Below are 20,146 nucleotides of genomic sequence, written 5' to 3' on the forward strand. Positions count from 1 at the left end.
ATAAGGAAATAGATAGGTGGCCACACACTGTCTGAAAACCTCATCATAACAATACCCTCCCCAGGGCGGGGTCCACGTCCCCATTGCCTTCGTGTCTCCTCCCCTTGTGGCTCCCATCAGCCATTATCCCACTCCCCTCCCCCTCCCCCCAGGCCTCATGAGCACCAACAGGAAAGGCTGACCTTAGAGATAAACGTGTGTTGTTGGATTGTGTTCAAATATCCCTGTGGAACTGATTCTCTCCAGGCAGAGGACCTCACCTGGCAAGCAGGCCCAGAAATGCTGAGCAGAGACTGTGTGTCTGAGGGGTGGTGGGGGAGGAACTGGCCTGAGGCCTCGCTTGTCTTGAAAGAAGCGAACTCCTTGCTTTTATGACACCTTCCTCTGTCCATCTTAGACCAGGACTGGGCTCCCTGCCTCTTTCAGTCCCAACACCAGGGGAGACAGCAGAGGAAAGAAGTGGCTTATATGTTGGGAGACTCCTCAGTTCCAAAAGAAAGATTCACTTTGGGTTTCAACTAAAAACTCTTTGGACTGGGTGAAGGAATCAAAGACTCTAGTCATAAAAAGCTCCTTGGTTTTGGGAGTCTTCAAACAGAGTGTCATTCTCCCCACTTATAGACAGAGCAACTGAGGCCAAAAGAGGTTGGTCTGTATGGTGAAGGAATAAAGTCTCCCTATTTACAAGAGAATCTCTTTCTATAACCCTACCCTGCAGAAAGCAGGAGGGATGTACCCTAAGGTGGATTACTGAGGAGCCTAGAGCAGGGGAATGAGTCTGGTAGTTTCCCACTCACACAATCACCATCACTTTAAAAAAAAAAAAAAAAAAACTCTTATTATTTTAAGTGTGTTTTTCCAGGACCCATCAGCTCCAACTCAAGTAGTTGTCTAAATCTACTTGAGGGTGCCGCTCACACTGGCTCATGTGGGGATCGAACCGGCACCCTTGTTATTAAGAGCACCGTGCTCTAACCAACTGAGCTAACCGGCCACCCTCACCATCACTTTTGCACGTAGCGCTAACTTAGTCACCACTTTCACAACCTTAACGTCTTTAGTCTTTACAAAGTCGCTGGGCTGCAAGACCAGGCTGTCAGTTACGCAGATGCTAAAACTGTTTGGAGGGGGACAGGAGGAAGGTGTTGCAGGAAGAAATAACAGTGCAGTACGTCCTTACTTAATGTCGTCAATGGGTTCTGTGACGTTAAGAAAAACACTTTACCACAGGCTAATTGATGTAAACAAGAGTTAGGTTCCTATGGCATCTCGTAAAACGATGTTGAATGAAATGACGTAATTAATTCGAGGACTGGCTGAAGATCATGTCCATGTATGAATGGGCTATCTCACCTGAACAATTCAGAGGGAATTTTAAGTGCAAAATTAAGTCCAAATAATGAGCTCGCAGCCTGTGGGCTGCTACTGAGGCCTGTTTGGAATTTGTTTCAGCCGTGGACCTGGTGCTCACAGTATCTAAGCAATGGTCTCATTGCTACCAGGGAAGCAAATATTTTTGTTTTTCAAACATTTCCTGGAAAAGCAAATATCTTTCAACGGCAAAACACCTGAAGACTGTCAGGGCACAGCTAAGGGAAATACTTATGGAATTGGTGCCAGCTCATGCTGGTAGATACCCTGCCCTGACAAGGGACTCTCTCCTGGGGACGTGCTGCCACAGCTGACTCCCTGGAGGCCCTGTCACCTTACCATGGCCTGCGACTTAGAACAGAGGCTCATTGCGTTACACACACTTGGCCATCTCCACAAGCTTCTGGTAGCTGTGAGCAACGACCAGGGGTTGTCAGCCTGCCAGGGAGAGACTTGTTAGCAAGAGCGGAAGAAGGCTGGCCACCTGCTTCTCCTCTGGAAGCCGCGCCGTGAGGAGGAAAACAGGTTACTTCTCCGGTTTGGCTTACTGTATATTTGCTTCCACCCGGCTGGCTCCTTAGCCTCTTCCGGTCTTTTTCAGGGGCCAGCGAACTGTCCTAGCCCTGATCAGATGCCAGCCCTGGGGTGTGGTGAAGATTTCAGCCTGGAGACCCTGAGGCAAGCCAGTACTGAGGGTGACCGCTGCTTCCTGTGAGGGCGCCTGCTTATCCAGAGAGGCAGACCCCTCTCCCTGGGGTTTTGTGGGGTGGGCGGTGTCTCCCAGAAGCAGCAGCAGAAGTCTCTGACCAAGAGAAAGCCCTAAGTTCCCTGGGTGAAAGACAACTGTCATTGTTTAACAAATGAAGATGCAAATGGAAAAATAGGAGCTGAACAGGCAAAGGCTTCTGGGCTTTTCCTGCCTCCCCCTCCCTGCCTTTGGATAGGTTTTCTTTGCTGTGATTATTCCCCATGAATCATCATCCATAGAAAGTGACTGAGGCAATGGAGAGTGAATAATGAACTCCCCAAATGGTCTTTTGTGTCTCTGCCTGGAGGCTTTTGGAAATAACTTGCATTTTAATCTTTCTGACTGGAATCATAGAATTTGGGTGCTGAAAAAGGCCCTTATAGGTAATCAGGGAACTGTGACCTCGTGGAAAGACCTGAAGTCAAGATATGCCGTTCTGAACCTCTGGTCTGTCGCTAAAAATAGTGCTAGCTATGTAACATTTATTGAAGGCTTTCCTTGTGTCCGGCACGCGTCTATTCTTCCCAAACCCTCATGTTGCCTCCATTCTGCAGATGAGGAAGGAGACGAGGGGCCGGGACCCCACTGCCTCCTTCTGCAGCCTTGTACATGTAATTTTAACCTCTTTGGGTCTCAGTTTTCTCCTCTGTGATCTCTAAAGTTTTAAATCACGAATGGTCTGCATTTCCTGCCCAAGCATATCATTTTACAAGTCAAGAAAGTAGAGCATAGAAATGTTACGTGATTTGCCCTAGGTCACCCAGGCAAATGGCGGAACCGGCACAGGAACCCAGCCCCAAGGAGCTTCCTACCCTGCCCCTCAGGCAAGCCCTTCTTCCCCTCCACCTCCCCTTGACACGTGTTTTTAGAGGAATCGAATTCCTTGCCGTAGAGGAGACCTGTTCTATGATTTCAGATAGATAGATTGGAAATATTGGGCTTGGATGTGGCCAATCCACACCAAAGATGAGTTTAGGAGGCTGGTGATATTTGTCTTGGTACCTTCAACCTGCCTGTCTGCTGTGTGTTATCTTTTTTGGCAAGTGTGGTGATCAAAGTCATGTGGTAACCACGGGAAAGAGTCTGATGACACCACGTACAGTGTGGCACATACACTCTCTCCCCTGCTGGGTGGTGTTTACATTTGTCCTCATCAAGCACATTTTTGTCTCTCATCCAGTTTCCTTCATGGTGGCAGCGGTTGAAAGTCTGATCCTTTCTACGCTTTCTCCTGCCCTTTTTCCCCGTCCCAGGATCTGATCCTTAATTAACTGGTTGTGGTGAGCGTGACTGGGAGGAGGCAGGTCCAACCGTGTGCCCTGGCAATCATTACGCACCCTTCCTACCAGGTCCCCACCCGTGCGTCCTCCTTATCCATAGAGATTGGGGAGCGGTGGAGGTGTCAATGAAACAAATCGTCAGCCTGCTTCGGAAGCGAAAACAAGGGCATCCTGGGTGAGGCATTACTCTATTCACAATGGTGCTGTGTATCCACATATGTTTGTGGCTCAGACACCCTGAAAGGAGCTTTCACCCACTGGTGAGTGGAAAATTAGCTTTGGCAGGTGAGGAACGGGGTGACAGGTGAGGCAGCCAGCAGGGTATCAGTGCGATCCTTCTACAATTGCTGTTTGCTGGTGTTGATAACAATCTCTCTCTCCCCTCCCCCTCCGCTGAATTGTAATTAGGTAGAGTGGCCATGACTTGGAAGGGCTCGGGGGCATGTGGGAGAGGGGGCAGGAGTACCTTAGAATGGCCCCCTGACCTTTGGAAGCTAGCTCTGTGCTTTGCAGGTGGGCTGCACTAAGCCAGTTGAGAATTGGCATTTTCCTGATGACCCACAAAGCAAGCTGTGTGGTTTACATTTCTCTGGTGGGTGGGAGAAGCGATGGCAGTCCAGGGACTAAATCTGGGAAATGCTGCCATATGGCGTACAGTTCGAGGGGATGTGGGCCAGGATTAGCAGGCAGGAGATCTGGGGTCTTGGGCTGGCTCTGCCGCCCGTCTCTGTATGACTCGAGATGGTCCTGCAATCTCTGTGTGCCTCAGTTTCTCAAACTGTAAAGCGGGACAAATAATCCCGGTACTACCTGCCTGTTGGGGAGGCAAAGTGTGTAAAGGCCCTTTGAAATGCCGACAGCAGTGTTCCAAATGTGAGGCCTGACTACCAAGGGAATTTTCGGAGCCTCCAGGGAGGCAGCAGCCTGCCTCTGTCAGCTTCACAGGCTGTGCTCAGACAGGTACTGAAGCATCTCACATCCATGAATCTCATCTGTCTACAGTCAGCAAACAGGGAAAGGGCTGGCTGCTACCCTCTCATCCTCCTACCAACCTGGCTCTGGGCCTCCCCTGCCCCCACCCGAGGGGAGGTGTGATCTCTCTGCCCTAACTCATCTGCGTCCAGCCTGTCAGCTTAATTTAACAAGGTTGCGGGAAAGATTTGATTTAATCAAACCAGTTGCTGTATCCCTGCTGCTCAGAGGTCCCTCCGAGTCACCACGGAGGCTCAGATTAGACAGTGACAATTACTTTTTCTTTCCTGGCTGTTGCCTCCCCCTCCCTCTCCGTCCCTGGAGGGAACAAGGAGGCAGGCCAGGCTCCTGGGACCTGCGAATAGATTGGAGAGGATCAAAGGAGGGAAGCCGACTCTGGCCTGAGACAGCCCCTCTGCCTTACGCGGCCTTGTTTCAGGCTGAGCAACAGCCCGAGGGGTGAAGAGAAGTAGAAAATGTGAGCAGAGCTGCCTTAGAAAGGCTCAAGGCTGCCTGAGGACAAAGCTGTGCCATCATCTGTGCCATCGCTGATGGCCCTCAGAGATACAGCCAGTCTCCCTCGTTGTCAGGAAACTGGGTGGAGGGTGGGCCGAGGGGCCGAGAGAGCTGTCTGCTCTGCACACGCCAGACCACAGACATGTATTTCCAGGTGCTCAGCCTGGCTTTGGGGTCTCTGGAGCTGGGAGACAACAGCAAGAAATGGTGAGACTCCATCCACCTGAGTTCCCGTGGCTCTGTTCTTGGCATGGAATCAGCAGCGACAGGAGGAGCTGCCAATCTGAACCAGGGGTTCAAGGGAGGCTGTTTGGATGTGGGGTAACTGTGGTTTGTGTGTGTGTTTGGTGTGTATATGAGTGTCGGGCTGGAGAGTAAGGCAGGGGATCTCTGGTGCAGAAACCTCACGGTGTAGGGAGTTTAGGATTCCAGAACAAATCTCTCTTCTTGCTATTTAACCCTTTCATTTCCTCCTCTTCCCGAAAGTTGGTGCTCAGCACCTCTTCTCTCTTGAACAGCTCTCAGAAGAGAGACAAAGGGCTCTTGAAGGAGAACCCTTGCTTACGGTGATGGAAATTCTTTTTTTCCTTTTGCTCATTTGTGTCACATTCTTTTATCAGGCTGGGCAACTAACAGGTGCACCCCTCCCCAGGCCCCCTTCAAAGTCCCCTCCCTGCCATTGTGTCTCTCCGATCCCCAGCAGACACCATCACCCACAGGAACTGGCTATGATGAGCAGAAACCCTTCCTGACAGCTCCAAAGAGAATCCCTCAAATGCTTATTCTATTGAGTGCATCTCACTGCGGCTGACAGCAGCTTTATCAATTAAATTCCACATTCTCAGTCTTCAGAGATGCCATGAATTTCCCTACCTAATAAATCACAGGCCCCCAGTTATTGTTAAATGTCCCATCAGTCTCTAATAAACGCCCTGCCAACAGGGGCAGGTTATTTATTATGCTGCCTGGACAAGAATGAATTGGGCCCCGGTCTCACAAGAAGAGCAAACGTGAAGCCTTTCTCCCCAAAGACTGAGGCTGTGGTATTAAATGGGGCAATTAATCAATGTGAGCCTTGGGCAGAGGGGAGTCTGGTCTGGAGAGAGGGAGGATGGCCTGGGGTTCTTGTCTGAAAGCCAGCCAGGCAAATCCCCAAGGTGAGAGGTGGCTTCACAGAGTGCAGGGGGCCTTGGCTCTGTCTCCCCCTCTCCTGATTCCTATGTGAAAAGGTACTGAAGATATGATCACCCCATAGGCCATCGGGCACACGTAGAAACAGTTATTCTCCAGGTTGGGAGGTAGCCACTTAGGATTGAGCAGGGTCATGAAACAACAAATTCTGTCCCGAAGGCCAGATATTATTCTGTGATAAACTTTATATATAACATAAGTTTATTGATAATGCTTATCCATTGGGGAGACAAACTGAAAAATATAGGAGGGAAAGAGAACTCAGAAACACGTGCTCAGTCACTGTTTGCTGGATAAGCAGTATTTGTGTAGCACTGGAAAGCAACATACCAACACCTACAAGACCCAGGAGATGTTAGGTGTAAAGTAGGTCATGCAGTTACCTGCCACAAATTAGTTCCCAACCTTCCATGATGCCCCATGTTCTGCAAGTTAAAATCCAAACTCAAGCCCTACTCTACATTTCCAACCGTATTTCTCTTTATTGCTACGTAACACGACCTCTCTTTGGGAGAGCACAACACACTCATTTTGTTTTCCTTACAGCGGCAGACAAGGTCTTCCATCATGTGGGACCAATATATCTCTGCTGCCTGGTTTCCTGGTAACTGCAGCCATACTTGCCTCCGTTCACACCAAAGATCTTGCCTTCCCTAAACTACTATGGTTTCTCCTGCTTCCACGCCTTTGCACAAACTGTTCCCTTTGCTCAGATTATCTCCCTAACAGGTCTGCATGGTAAGCTCTCCTTCCACCCCCACGGCCGGTGAACCCCTTATCTATCCTTCCTTCCAGCTCAGAAAATCAGCCCCCAGGGCTTCATGGGCCTTGAGCTTTGTCTCCAGGGCTTGGCAGAAGTACTGGACTCCAGGGATGTAGGGAAGGAAGCATCTGTGCATGGAGTTTTTCTCATAGTTTCATGCACACTTTTAACCACTAGTTTTGGGTGCGGATGAGAAGGGCATAGATGAGCTACTGTTCTCTGAATACCAAAAGCTGTTTTCCTCAATTTCTCAGAAACTGTAACTCTCCCCCACATGACAGCCATACTTTGAGCAACTAAGGCTCTGAAAAATGTCAGGACTGCATATGATTTTACACCCCCGTGCTATTTGAATTTTTCCTCCTTGATCAGGGCCACCTACTTGCATGTAACTCTCTCCTTGAGGGCAAGGATCTTGTTTATTTTGTGCCATGTTTGTATCTCCAGCATTTGGCTGATTTTATTAAGTGTTCAGAAGATTTTTCTTGAAAGAATGAACAGAGATGTTTGTGTACTGAATGCAAGTAATAACGTTGTCTACCTTTTGTTACCTTGAGGGTCAAATGAGTAAAAAGTGCCTACAAAGACCTCTCCTTCCCTTTCCACATTCTCCCACAGATCCTCATGGGGGGTGGCGTCTTGCATCTTGCATCTAGTTTTTTATGTACATAGTTTTCCTTCCCTCTGGGCCCAGAAACCTCCACTGCAAAATGACTGGATAGGACCATTTGAACCTCAACATTTATTCTGAGTCTAAGTCTTACTCCCACTTCTTCGGTTCACAGGAAGTGTTACGTGCAAAAGGTTCAGCGGCTCACTGCATGAAAGCCAAAACTCGAGAGTTGAGGTTGGTGGAAAGCAAAGCAAGTTTTATTCCAAATGCCGCATTAAGGGAAGACAGTGGACTCCCTGTTACAAAGACTGCCTTCCTCTATTAATATCGCCAAAAAGTTTTATAGACATGCAAGGAGGGGCAGAACAAAGGAAGAAGTTAGCCAGGCAACTTCGATTCCTAAAGGCTGGTCAGCCCCAGGGTCAGGAGTGAATCCCATACAGATGCAAAAACCCCTCCCAAATTACGAGGCCAGGTCTGTACACTGGACCGAAGTAAACAGAACCATTGGAACTGGTATGCATAGTAAACAGAACCATTGGAACTGGTATGCATAGTAAATGCGCAGCAAACAGAGTCATCAAGTTTTGGTGGGAGGAGAGGAAAGCAAAGAAAGGAAAAAAAACTTTTGAGAAGTCCCAAGCCAAACCACTGTCAAATCGAATTACATCAGAGGTTTACATTTCAAAAATATAAGATATAGGGTCACTGTTAAGAATCTCTACTTCCTCTAGCTCCCAGGTTCATGAGGTGAGGAAAGGCTTTCCAGGTAGACGGAACATCATAAAGCGGCTGGGGTCCCATTGCGATTTTATCCTGGGGGAGGCTGGGAGTCAGACAACAGTCCACCTGGTTTCTGTGCGTGTTACTAACACACCTTACCTAGTTATTAAACTGTCTCTTACCTTTGTGTTTTATCTTTACAGCACTAAAAATTACGGTCAACCACATTATTGCAATTTTTAACTACTGATGAAAACATTTTATTGATTTTGTGTTTTTAGCTATGGCATACAATTTATTCCCAGTAACATTCCTGTTAATATTTGTGTCCATAAAACATCACAACCAACAAATGCAGGAACAGAATGCTGTTAAAACAAAAAAATGTTCTTTTCTGGAAAGTTAGTCTTTTTGTTTCTTTTGGTATGAGAGCTGGTTCTGCAACAGTGATTGGTGTGAGTTCTACAGAACCACTCCTGTGTGCAGGGAGACCCAGCAGGGATTTTTGAGCGAGAAAGTGTCAGCCATTCAGTGTTTATTAGGTCCACCCAGGACCTGCTGCTGGCTGGGCTGGAGAGCCTCGGGTGACAAAATTCCCTTCATTGAGAAGCTCATAGTTTATTTAGTGTGAGGGACAGACACGTAAACAAATAAATAGAACATGGGAAGAGCTAGATTGCAATTATTTATAGTGTGAAATAGGAGCCTAGGGTGGGAAACAAAAAAAGATTGTCAAAAGGAGCAGTACTTGAAGCTGGACCCAAACAACCTAAGATATCCAATTAAGAAAAATCACTCCAGCACCTGGGGATGGGTGAGGGGTTAGGGAAGGGGCGGTGGGTGGCGGGAGAAAGAAACTGGGCCGGGAGACCATTCAGGAGGTTGTTGCAATAGGGAAGATGATGAAGGGGCCAACGAGGACAGATGCTATGGAGACCAGAGAAGATGAATGAATGAAACATTTGGAGACAAAATTACCCGCGCTCAGTGAATTGTTAGGGGAGAGGGATGGTAGAAGGTGAAGTCAAGAAAAACGGCCAGGTTTCGGATTTGGGGATTAGGTGGGTAAAAGAGGCGTGGTACTAAAAGGAAGCCAGTACCCCGCGTCCCCCTTTATCCAGCTAATGGGAGTTGTCAGTTCCGTTCCTGGTTCCAATTCAATGTCCTTTTATGCGAGTTCAGCGCGTGCCAGGTCCTGCTAGGGGCTGGGGACGCAGACACGAGTCAGGCAGCGCCGCAGACTGACAGATCCCCGACCACGTGTCAATCCGCCCTGCGACACCCGAGGCGCTCTCCGTGCGCACAGAGAAGGCAGAGCTGGAGCAGGACGGGACAGGGCTGCGGGTGGGCGACCGCAGGCCACTGGCACGCAGCCGGGAGCGTGACGCGCTGCGCGCATCACAATGACAGCGGTGCAAGGTTGGCGACGCGGGACGCGGGGCTGGGACCCAGCCACCGAGAAGCTGGAGGCGGGCCACCCGCAGTGAACCCTCGGTGCCCTCTGCAGGCCGCCGTCGGCGACACACCGGTAGCCTCCCCTTTTCTGTCCTCTTCCCGCCTTTCGCAGGTCACAATTTTTTGTTGGTATCGCTGTTGCCCAGTCTTTCTAAGCCTCCGACTTCCGTCCGCCGTTCCCCACCTCTTCCAGGCCAAGCTTGTCCGTGTCTTCACGGGAACAGTGCTAATAAAGTTTTTCCTCGTCTCGCTCTCAGACGCCCCGCCCCGCCTCAAGTCCCGCGAGATCTGGCGGCGCGGCTACCATGGCGGCGGCGTTTGAAGCCCCAGCGACTTTAGCTGCCGTGGAGACCGTTACGCCCGCGGAGCCTATGGCGGCCCAGGTCTCAGTCCCGGAGCCCATCCCCGGGCCGGTGCGGAGCCTGCGGACGGCTCACGACGTCAGCGGCCCGCGGACCCGCACGGGGGACGTGCTGCTGGCCGAGCCCGCGGACTTCGAGTCGCTGCTGCTGTCGAGACCGGTGCTGGAGGGGCTGCGGGAGGCCGGCTTCGAGCGGCCCTCGCCGGTGCAGCTCAAGGCCATCCCGCTGGGGCGCTGCGGGCTCGGTGAGGGCGGGGGCCCTGGGGAGGCCGAGGGGCGGCGGCGGCGGCGGCGGGGCTCAGTCTGGGGCGAGGTGCTGCAAGCATTCGAGCCTCAGTTTCCTCTTCTGTAAAACGGAGGCGCTGTACTGCTTGAGTTTGACGGTCGTTAAGGCTCTTTCCACACTGACAAGTGGTTCAAGTTTGAGAAGATAAACGGTGGCGGTTCAGGGACCAGGCACGTTTCTGGATACATGGCCATGCGTCTCTGAGCGTTAAACTGGAAAACGAAGATGCGAACTAGGTCTTTTCTGGAGACCCTTCTAGCTCGGTGATGCATTATTTGATACCGAAGCTTCTACAGTCAGTCCTGGCTAGTGATAATGTTTTTTTCTTTGCAGATTTAATTGTTCAAGCGAAGTCCGGCACTGGGAAAACCTGTGTATTCTCCACCATTGCTTTGGACTCTCTTGTTCTTGAAAACTTAAGTACCCAGGTGAGTTCCGCTCAAAGAACCCAGAGGAGGGGGTATTCGGTGGCTTTTACCACAGGTCAGACGAAATACCAGTAGCTCCTGAGAGACAGGCGGTGAATTTAGTGAATGATTGAGTTAAGCCGTATGGAAAGTATAAAAAGTAGACATTAAGGCCATTGAGTGGTGATGCTGAGGATGGTGATCAAGGATCCATTCTTAGTGTGAGAAGTTTGGAATTTTCTGTTACTACTGCATCTTAAATAGAATGTCTGTCATGTGTGTCAATTTTGTCATTACGTACTTGAGAATACGGGTAGAGATTCTCTCTTACTTGCTGATCAGAATGTGATGAGATTTAGCGTTTGGCCTGGGGCGCAGTGGTGACTGTTGCTGGTAACTGCAGGTGGTTCTTGCAACTCTGAATGTCATTGACCTATGTTCTGGGTTCTCATGGCATAGATCTAAGATGGCCTTACTCAAATGAACAGGAGATTTGGGTTTGGGGATCATTCAGCGAAAACTTGCTGGGTTCGTATTATGTATAAACAGTATGCCAGGCATTGGGGCTACAAAGCTGAATCAGATATGATCCTTATAGTTTTACTTTGTGGTTTAGTAATTATGACAGGCTGTATTTCAAGCTCTCAGTCGTATATATCTGATAATGATTCTTCAGCAGTGTATTTTAGCCCAGGTACCATAGGAAATCCTTCTACTTTCCAAGGACCTGCGCTGTCCTACTTGTGAATTGAGATGTATTTGAGATTTTGGCTTGTGATAATTTGGCAGCAGGTCAGATGCCAAAACCCCGAAGAAGATCCATAAATAAAATTTGTGTTTTTGATTTTAAGACTTTTGTGTATCAAAGTAATATCTATTCATTTTTGAAAATTGGGAAAATGCATAAAAATAAAGAAGTACCAGAAAACAAAGTATAATCTCACCTACCCAGAGAGAAACTGCTGTTAACAATTCTGGCATATTTTCTCCTAGTCTTTTTTTTTTTTTTTTCTTAAATAGTTTTTTTTTTTTTTCATAGTTGAGACCACATGAAGTTTCACCTCTTCCTCCTGCCATAGTTTTATTGCAGTGTTCTCACTGACTTCCAGCATCTTCCATGACCTAGCCCCTGGAGCTAGGTTTTTGCTCCTTGCTTCCTGTGTAATTCTGTCAGGCCACAGGGACCCCTTTGCTGGTCATCAGACCCACCAAGAACACTAATGTCTTCAGGCCTTTACATTTGCTGTTTCCTCTTCCTGAAAGCACTCCCCCAGGTATCACACAGCTAGCTCTACTCTGTGGATGTCTGCTCAAATGGTACCTCCTTAGAGGGGCCTTCCTTCATCACCCCATTTAAAATAACTCCTTGAGAGTTGCTTCTTTCTCTTTTCCCTGTTTGATTTTTCTTCATAGCACTTTTTGTTACTTGCCATTATTTGTATATGTTTGTTTATTGTATATCTTCTCATCATTCAAGAACGAAAGTGCCATGAGAGCAAGGACTTTACTCTTAACTGTTGACTCCACAGCAACTTGTATGTTGCCTAGGTTCTTATTTAATGTTTGTTGAATGAATGCACGAATAAATGAATGGAATAGTTTCCTTTGTCCATAAAAGCTCATTTAAAATGATCATATAAAGGAAAGATAGATAGTTTGCTATATAAGGAATGTGCCACTGACTCATTAAAGGTATATTTTATATTTTCTTAGATTTTGATCTTGGCTCCTACAAGAGAAATTGCTGTACAGATACATTCTGTTATCACAGCCATTGGAATAAAAATGGAAGGCTTAGAGTGTCATGTCTTTATTGGAGGGACTCCATTATCACAGGACAAAAGTAGACTTAAAAAGTGTCATATTGCCGTTGGATCTCCTGGTAAGATATCAGTGCCTGTTCATAACTGGGGCTTTTAGGAACTGAACACTTTTAATATAACAATAATATGAGACTCTTTGATAACTGTGATGATTATTTTGAGGATTAGAAATGAAGAGCCTTAGACCAGTAAGATACAGACATGTGACTGGATTACCAACAGAATTTATGAACTCTCCATTCATTCCTAAAGATGTGTGGGATAGGCTTCTGCGAAGAAGAGTGAGCCCTTCTAAGACGTGGATTGGGATTGTTCTTTGCTTCTATATATATTTTTTTAACTTTTATTTATTTTAAGTGTGTTTTCCCAGCACGCATCAGCTCCAAGTCAAGTAGTTTTTTCAATCTAGTTGTGGAGGGCGCAGCTCACAGTGGCCCATGTGGGGATCGAACTGGCAACCTTGTTAAGAGCACCGGGCTCTAACCAACTGAGCTAACCGGCCGCCCTGCTTCTCTATTAATCATTCAGTTATGAATCATTCAGAATCAGAATCTAGCATTCAGGGCCTTAGCATTCAAGTCTTTTGATAGGAATAGAGTTTATTTTCCATACTTATTGGTGAAGAAATGGGAGGGGAAAATAATGGGTTTAGGCGTGATCAGAACTCAGGATTTCTAATTTGTGGTTTAGTGCATAAATGCATAGTGAGGATTGGGTCAGGAAATTCAGCAGTGCAACCTGTAAGTAAGTAGAGGGGTATCATTGGCTGTGACTTGCACAAAGTTGGTGCATCATAAATATTTCAATTTTTTTTTTTTTTAAATTCAGGCAGAATTAAGCAACTGATAGAACTTGACTACTTGAACCCAGGCAGTGTACGTCTCTTTATTCTGGATGAAGCAGATAAGCTGTTAGAAGAAGGCAGCTTCCAGGAGCAAATAAAGTAAGAAAAATAACTAACTTGACTATTAAAATGGTGCCCCAGAGTATCTGTCTTTATAGTTTTTGCAGGTAGCAAATACTGTCTGAATAGTTTCCATGGCATGTATTTTTCTTCTGTTTTGCAGTTGGATTTATTCTTCCTTGCCTGCCAGTAAACAGATGTTGGCAGTATCAGCTACTTACCCTGAATTTTTGGCTAATGCTTTGACAAAGTACATGAGAGATCCCACTTTTGTAAGACTCAATTCGAGTGACCCAAGTCTCATAGGTGTGTACACATACTGGGTACTTACATTACTTACATATGTTCATGATATTCTGGAGGTTTCCCTTGCCTAGTTGCCTGTTGCTTTCGTGTTTGCTATTAGGATATAGCAAATATGTTTGTTTTAACAGGAGACTCTTGACTTGTTTGCAGGTTTGAAGCAGTATTACAAAGTTGTCAATTCGTACCCTTTGGCCCATAAGATTTTTGAGGAAAAAGCTCAGCATTTACAGGAACTGTTCAGCCGGATTCCATTTAATCAAGCCTTGGTCTTTTCTAATTTGCACAGCAGGTAATGTACCTTAAAACATCATCTGGGGGAACTTGTGAAATAAAAGAAAAGGTGTGGGGCAATATTTGTAAAATGATAACCCTGTATGTTGTTTTTCATAGAGCACAACATTTGGCCGATATCCTTTCTTCTAAAGGCTTTCCTGCAGAATGCATTTCAGGTAAGTTCATCTCTTTAATTTGTTTAGTATCCTGACTTGAAGCCTCACCCAAATCAGAAGGAAGAAGTACCACTTTATGAGTTGTCTTGTAAGTGTGAGGTTTTGCTGAGTTTTTAGAGTAAAGGAGATTTCAGTTTTGTTTTTCATTGGGATTTGATATATTAGGTTGGCGCAAAAATAATTGCGGTTCAAAAGGTTAAAAACAATTACAAAAACTGCAATTACTTTTGCACCAACCTAATATCAATATCCTTGTCTTTTAAGAAGTAACTTGGTATGTAATAATTAGAAAACTAAAGTTACGTCTACGAAGAACTTAATAATGTTATCTAAGTTTGGTTTTTGTCTTCTTAAGAGAAAAATATTTTGCTTCTTGGCATAATCATTGTTAAAATGCTAACAATTGCTAACTGAACTGTCTTACGGTCTTGTGGAAGGAAAAAGTGATTCATTTTTGACACAAAGCTAAATTATTACTGCTGGCCTAATAGTAATGAAAGATTTAAAGGAATTTTTGATCAGTGAGCTCGGGTTTCGAGTTTTGATTGATATCTCAGCTGGGTTTAGCTGTTCACTAAGCTTGTTTAGCCATGGTATATCATGAGCTACTGGGGAGACTGTTTTCTAATAGATCAATATTTTGACTATAGATCACACTTCAACACCAAATTTATAAACAGCTGATTAAAGCGATTTTCCTAAGAATTGTTATACTTCATATGTAACTTTGCAGATATAACGTTATATCTGCAGGTATAACCTAGTCACCAGTTAAAATTGATTTTTGAATTTCAGGTAGATTGCCTAATTAATTTCAAGTTGATTGCATAACCATATTTTAAGATTCTGACTTTAGGTCTTAACCTAGATTTGCATGTAAGGCCACAGTAACTTTGGTTGGTATAATTTTAAAGTGTTAAGACTGGGAATTATGATTTCTGCTTTTTGTGGATTTGATGAATGTGTATTAGCTTGTTTTTATATGACTTTCTTTTCGGGTCGTTTTAGGCAACATGAATCAGAATCAGCGTCTCGATGCTATGGCTAAACTGAAGCAGTTTCATTGCAGAGTCCTCATTTCCACAGATTTGGTAAATTTCCTCTTCAGTTTGGGTGACTAATCCCTCTTAACATATGTTCTATTATCAGATGTACAGGTTTCATTTGTTATTTCACGTGGGGGTATCTTGACAAGAATCCGGAAGATAATCATGTCTTCCCAGTGCTGGGGAATATGCCTTCCTAAAAATGTCTTTTATATTTTCATCTTTATTTTTGAAATTATTCATTAGAAATGAATTTCCTTTCCCTTTGCTCCTCAATATCTTTCCTCCTAAATACCCTTCTGTTCTTAATGTCGCTCTTGGTTACACTAGAGTAAGATAGTATACATTGGTACCATGCTCCAGTTAATGCAAACCAATCTGTTTTTCAATTGAAGACTTCCCGTGGGATTGATGCTGAGAAAGTGAATCTGGTTGTAAACCTGGATGTCCCGTTGGATTGGGAGACATACATGCACCGGATTGGCAGAGCCGGCCGTTTCGGTAAAAAGAAAAGTTTGGGTGCTTTCTTTAAGCAGAGTAACCTGTAATGTAGACTTGGAGTGTCATTTATGTGGAAATGATTTATTACTTAACATTCCCTCCGCTTTAGGTACTTTGGGACTGGCTGTGACCTACTGTTGCCGGGGAGAAGAAGAAAATATGATGATGAAAATTGCCCAGAAATGTAATATCAATCTTCTGCCTTTACCAGGTATATTTTGCCGGTTTCATTTTGCTGTCAAAATAGTAATGGTAATGATAAAAGGCCTAATAAAAATAATAGCTAACAGAACACTTACGATGTGTCAGGTACTGTTCTAAGTACTTTGTGTATGTTAACTCTTTTAATTCTCATCATAGTCCTATGAGGTTATATTCCCTTATTATCTACATTTTGTAGAAGAGGATATTGAGGCTAGAGAGGTAAGTAATCTGCCTTAAGGTCTTACAGCTAATAAGTAGCAGGGAGAAGACTGCAAGCTAAACACTGGCGTGTGGAAGGTGAAACATAGTTTACTACTGTGTTAGCTCCAGTTTTTAGTCGGTAGCCTTGTAATTTGATTTTATTCTTTTTAAAAGGGGGGCATTTTACTTCTTTTGTCCCTGTAAAGGTCATTCTTGCTATAGTCTCCTTTGTCACCATTGGGAAGGAGTAGTATCTTTAATTTGAACACTAGTTTGAAGTGTTTTCTTTTTTTAAACACTTTTATGTATTTAAGTGTGTGTTTCAGGACCCATCAGCTCCAAGTCAAGTTGTTTCCATCTAGTTGTGGAGGGCGCAGCTCACAGTGGCCCATGTCGGGATCGAACCAGCAACCTTGTTGTTAAGAGCACCGCGCTCTAACCAACTGAGCTAACTGGCCGCCCCCTGAAGTGTGTTCTTTTGGTTTTAGTGACTCATTTGTCAAGCTGCACTTTGTAAATGCCATTTTGGAAACAATGTGTGTTTGAAACTGTTAGTGACCTCTTGAAAACAAAATACCCTAAAAAAACTCTTGTGTGAAAATACAGTATATTTGCTATATATTTTAATGTAGGCATGTGAATGTATATATCTGTATACGTACATATTCATAAATGTATACTTATGATGTATACGTGAGCTACGATATGGAATATGTGGTTTTTGAATAAATATAACAATGAAATTTTCCCAATTTAAAATTTAACTGCTTTAGTGACTTTTACAAAGCTAGAGTAAGCACAGGTGTGGGAGTCCTGTGGATTCTAGTAGTTCTTCCTTTGTGATAACTCATTTTATGATCTTTCTGCAGCTCTTTAAGCGCTTTAAGCTTATGTCCTGATTTACGAAATATTAGTTTTATGAAGTCATTCAGAAAATGCTGGTCTAGAGTAGCTCGAGAATTTTAATATATATGTTTCCATTTTGTGTAGCTACCATTCCTCCTGGCCTGATGGAAGACTGTTTGGATTGGGATGTGGAGGTGACAGCCTCTGTGCGTACATGTGGCTTAGAGAGTACGCCTGCCAAGCCTCTAAAACAACAAATTCCAAAACTAGAGAGAAGCTCTCAAACTCAGAAAGCTCCCAGTAACCACACGGCTTCATCTAGAATTACTTCTGCTTCTACACTACTAGTCAAGTCAAAAAATAACACCAAACAAAAGCTTCCTGTGAAAAGTCACTCGGAGTGTGGAATCGTAGAAAAAGCAGTACCAGCAGAAGTACTGGGCTGTACCACACGCCCAGAAGAGCAAATGAAGGGTGCTGTGCAGACCCCTGGGGGAAACTCTGACAGCAGCCAGCACCAGGCCCCAGGAGACTTACCTGAGTCACTCCCCCAGATTCCTTGTCTGTCGTCCTTTAAGACCCACGTGCCATGCGCCTTGACTTTTGCAGAGGTGGTGGGGGAGTACGAGCAGTATATTAGAGAGGGGTTAGAGAAGTCTGTGGAGATCGTCAGGCACTATGTCGGTCCTGGGGATCAGACTGGGACTCCTCGAAACGGTTTTGTGAGAAACAGAATTACGGAAGAGAGAGTGCAGGTCCTGGCAGGAGGGAGCCAGTCTGGAGACTCGCAGAGTGACAGCGAGTCCTACAGCTCGAGGACTTCTTACCAGAGCAAAGGAAATAAGTCCTACGTGGAAGGCTCTTCTGATACTCAGCTGAAAGACTTGGAATCTACCCTTGTCGATGGCCATTTCTCTTTAGAACAACCTCTGCATGGAAATGACACCCCTAATCTAGAAGCGTATCAAGAATCCCCTGAAATCCAAATAAAGGCAAGGCATAAGGAGGGGGCGAACCAGAGAGCAAAGCAGAGCCGGAGAACCCTTCCGAGGCGGTCTTCCTGTCGGCGGGCAGAACCCCAGGAAGATGGTTGGTATGCCCACCATCGGGACCCACCTGTGAGTGTTTCTGGTACCTATCAGGATTACGAGGAGTACTGGAGAGCGTACTACAGGGCATGGCAGGAATACTATGCCACTGCTGCCCAGTCCTATTACTGGAACGCTCAGCGGCATCCAGGCTGGATGGTGGCCTATCACATGAATACTGTGTACCTACAAGAAATGATGCGTGGCAACCAGTGAGCGCAGGCTGTCCCTCAGACCGTCTGCACATGTCCACAAGTGACACGTGGATAGCCATCCTCCTTGACCTACAGCAGACTGGCATATAGTGGCATTTTTGAGGAACGTGGAAACTCTTGAGGCTTTCTGCTGGGATCCGTCTGTTTTTCAGATTGTTGTGACCTAAGTCAAACCTTAATTTTTAAAGAAACTTCATGGATCAGATTTTTGAAAGAAATTTTTTGGGATGTAGCGCCAAAGGTCCCAGGGTGCCATTTTTTTATAAGCCATTCCAAAATGAAACGTTTGATAAGACTTATACCACTGCTTGCTTTAAAAAAATAAAACCAGCTGAGATTTGAAAAATGTTAGTCTATGCTGCGGAGTTCTTTAAAAAAGGCTTGGGCTGCATTTCTATAGAGGTACATTGCTGTAGAAATTTGTAACATGGTCACTCAGAAAATTCCCTTTTCTTTTAGATCAAGGCAGGAAGGAGTAAAATTGCTTCAGACTTTCCCAAAGGTACTTGCTTTGATGCTCTTTGCTTCCAGTAAAAATACTTTGTTCCCACTGAAAATACAAACTGGCCAAATGTGTTGATATGGCTTATTGTTCATCTTTTGAATGTCTTTTGTTTATGAAGATTATGAAAGCTGCTCACTCTTTCATAGGGCATTAAATAGCTGAGAATCATCAGTGGCTCTTATTTTTGTTTCTCAGGAAGAGGAGCAGCTCTTAATGTTTGTTAGTTTTGGGATCCTTTTATGAATCTGATGAAAGCTAGAGATCATCCCAGAAAAGTTCTCATGCTATAATACAAACCAGAACTGTGTATGTAATTTCAGGGGCTTCCATAGACCCCTGAGCCCATCCATGGAACCCAGGTGAAGGCTGCCCTGCACTGCTGGTAGGCTAAGGGAAAGTTCTAGCTCCTTGTGTTAAATATTTAGTGGAAGCTGGAACTCATTCTGTTCAAACTCTTCCCACAGTGTTCTAATCTAATCTTGTGTCTTCTAGAAATTTCCCCCCCGTTTTTACCTCTAATGCTAGGATCCAAGCGGATCAGTCATTTTTCTGAGATGATGCATTTATAAATTATGATTTAGAAAAATGTAATTGGAAGTTACACATTCTTTCATTTCTTCTCTGTGGCAGCCCTTTATGATTATGCATTTGGTTCCCAAACCTTTCTGTGAGCTGTATTTATGGGAGGAAAGAACCCCTTACGTATGGATATGTATTTACTTTTTTAAAGGGAAAGCTCTTCTCTCTCGTGCGCGTACTGTTTGTGTAGGCAGTGTAATTAATTTTCCCTCAGGACTGTCAGCAAACATCCACAGCCATTGTCATTTACTGTCCAACACTCATGTGACAGTTCTCAACTTCTGTTTAACTTGGATTCCTGTCATTTGGGTTGGGCAATGGTAGACTTGACGTATACGTAGTATTGCCAAATTAGAATGAATTAATTAACACTGTAAATAGCAAATCCATAATTAGGTCCAGTATGTTATTAAAAAGTAGAGACTTTAATTACTTACACATTTAAATAAAATTCTGTCATTGCTATATAATTGAACATACCACTTTTTCTACCCTTTCCCCCTCAATGTAGCCAAGTTCACAGTTTGTCTTTGCTCGGGGATTTTAATTAGGGTACTGCTGCATCTTAATTAGAAATGAGGTTACCCATTAGTCTTGAAATTAATTGGATTATCTCTAGGTTTGTTGTATTTTGTATTTGCTTTCTTTTTTAATTTTCCCCCTTTTTCCGCCTCCTCCGACTCCCATTCCAGTTCAAGCCCTTGTTTCTCAGTCTAGTTGTGTAGGACACAGCTCCCTGGCCCATGCTGGTGTTATGAGCCTTGTGCTCCGCCTGGCTGAGGCAGTCGGTCGC

At 45.0% G+C, this 20,146-nt stretch overlaps 1 protein-coding gene across 1 annotated transcript; it reads left to right on the forward strand.

Moving 5' to 3' along the window:
• Positions 1-9,426: 9,426 nt before the first annotated feature.
• DDX20 (DEAD-box helicase 20) lies at positions 9,427-18,615 on the forward strand. The gene is made up of 12 exons (XM_019730432.3): positions 9,427-9,705; positions 9,890-10,238; positions 10,613-10,707; positions 12,400-12,568; positions 13,338-13,452; positions 13,577-13,719; positions 13,870-14,008; positions 14,110-14,168; positions 15,177-15,259; positions 15,610-15,715; positions 15,825-15,926; positions 17,111-18,615. Exons 2-12 carry the CDS (start codon positions 9,938-9,940, stop codon positions 18,268-18,270), a joined length of 2,472 nt encoding a protein of 823 aa, XP_019585991.3. The 5' UTR covers positions 9,427-9,705; positions 9,890-9,937; the 3' UTR covers positions 18,271-18,615.
• Positions 18,616-20,146: the final 1,531 nt, after the last annotated feature.

This window comes from Rhinolophus sinicus, chromosome 7 (genome assembly GCF_057876585.1).
Source record: "Rhinolophus sinicus isolate RSI-liver-muscle chromosome 7, RSI-T2T, whole genome shotgun sequence".
In the NCBI taxonomy this organism is placed as follows: Eukaryota; Metazoa; Chordata; class Mammalia; order Chiroptera; family Rhinolophidae; genus Rhinolophus; species Rhinolophus sinicus.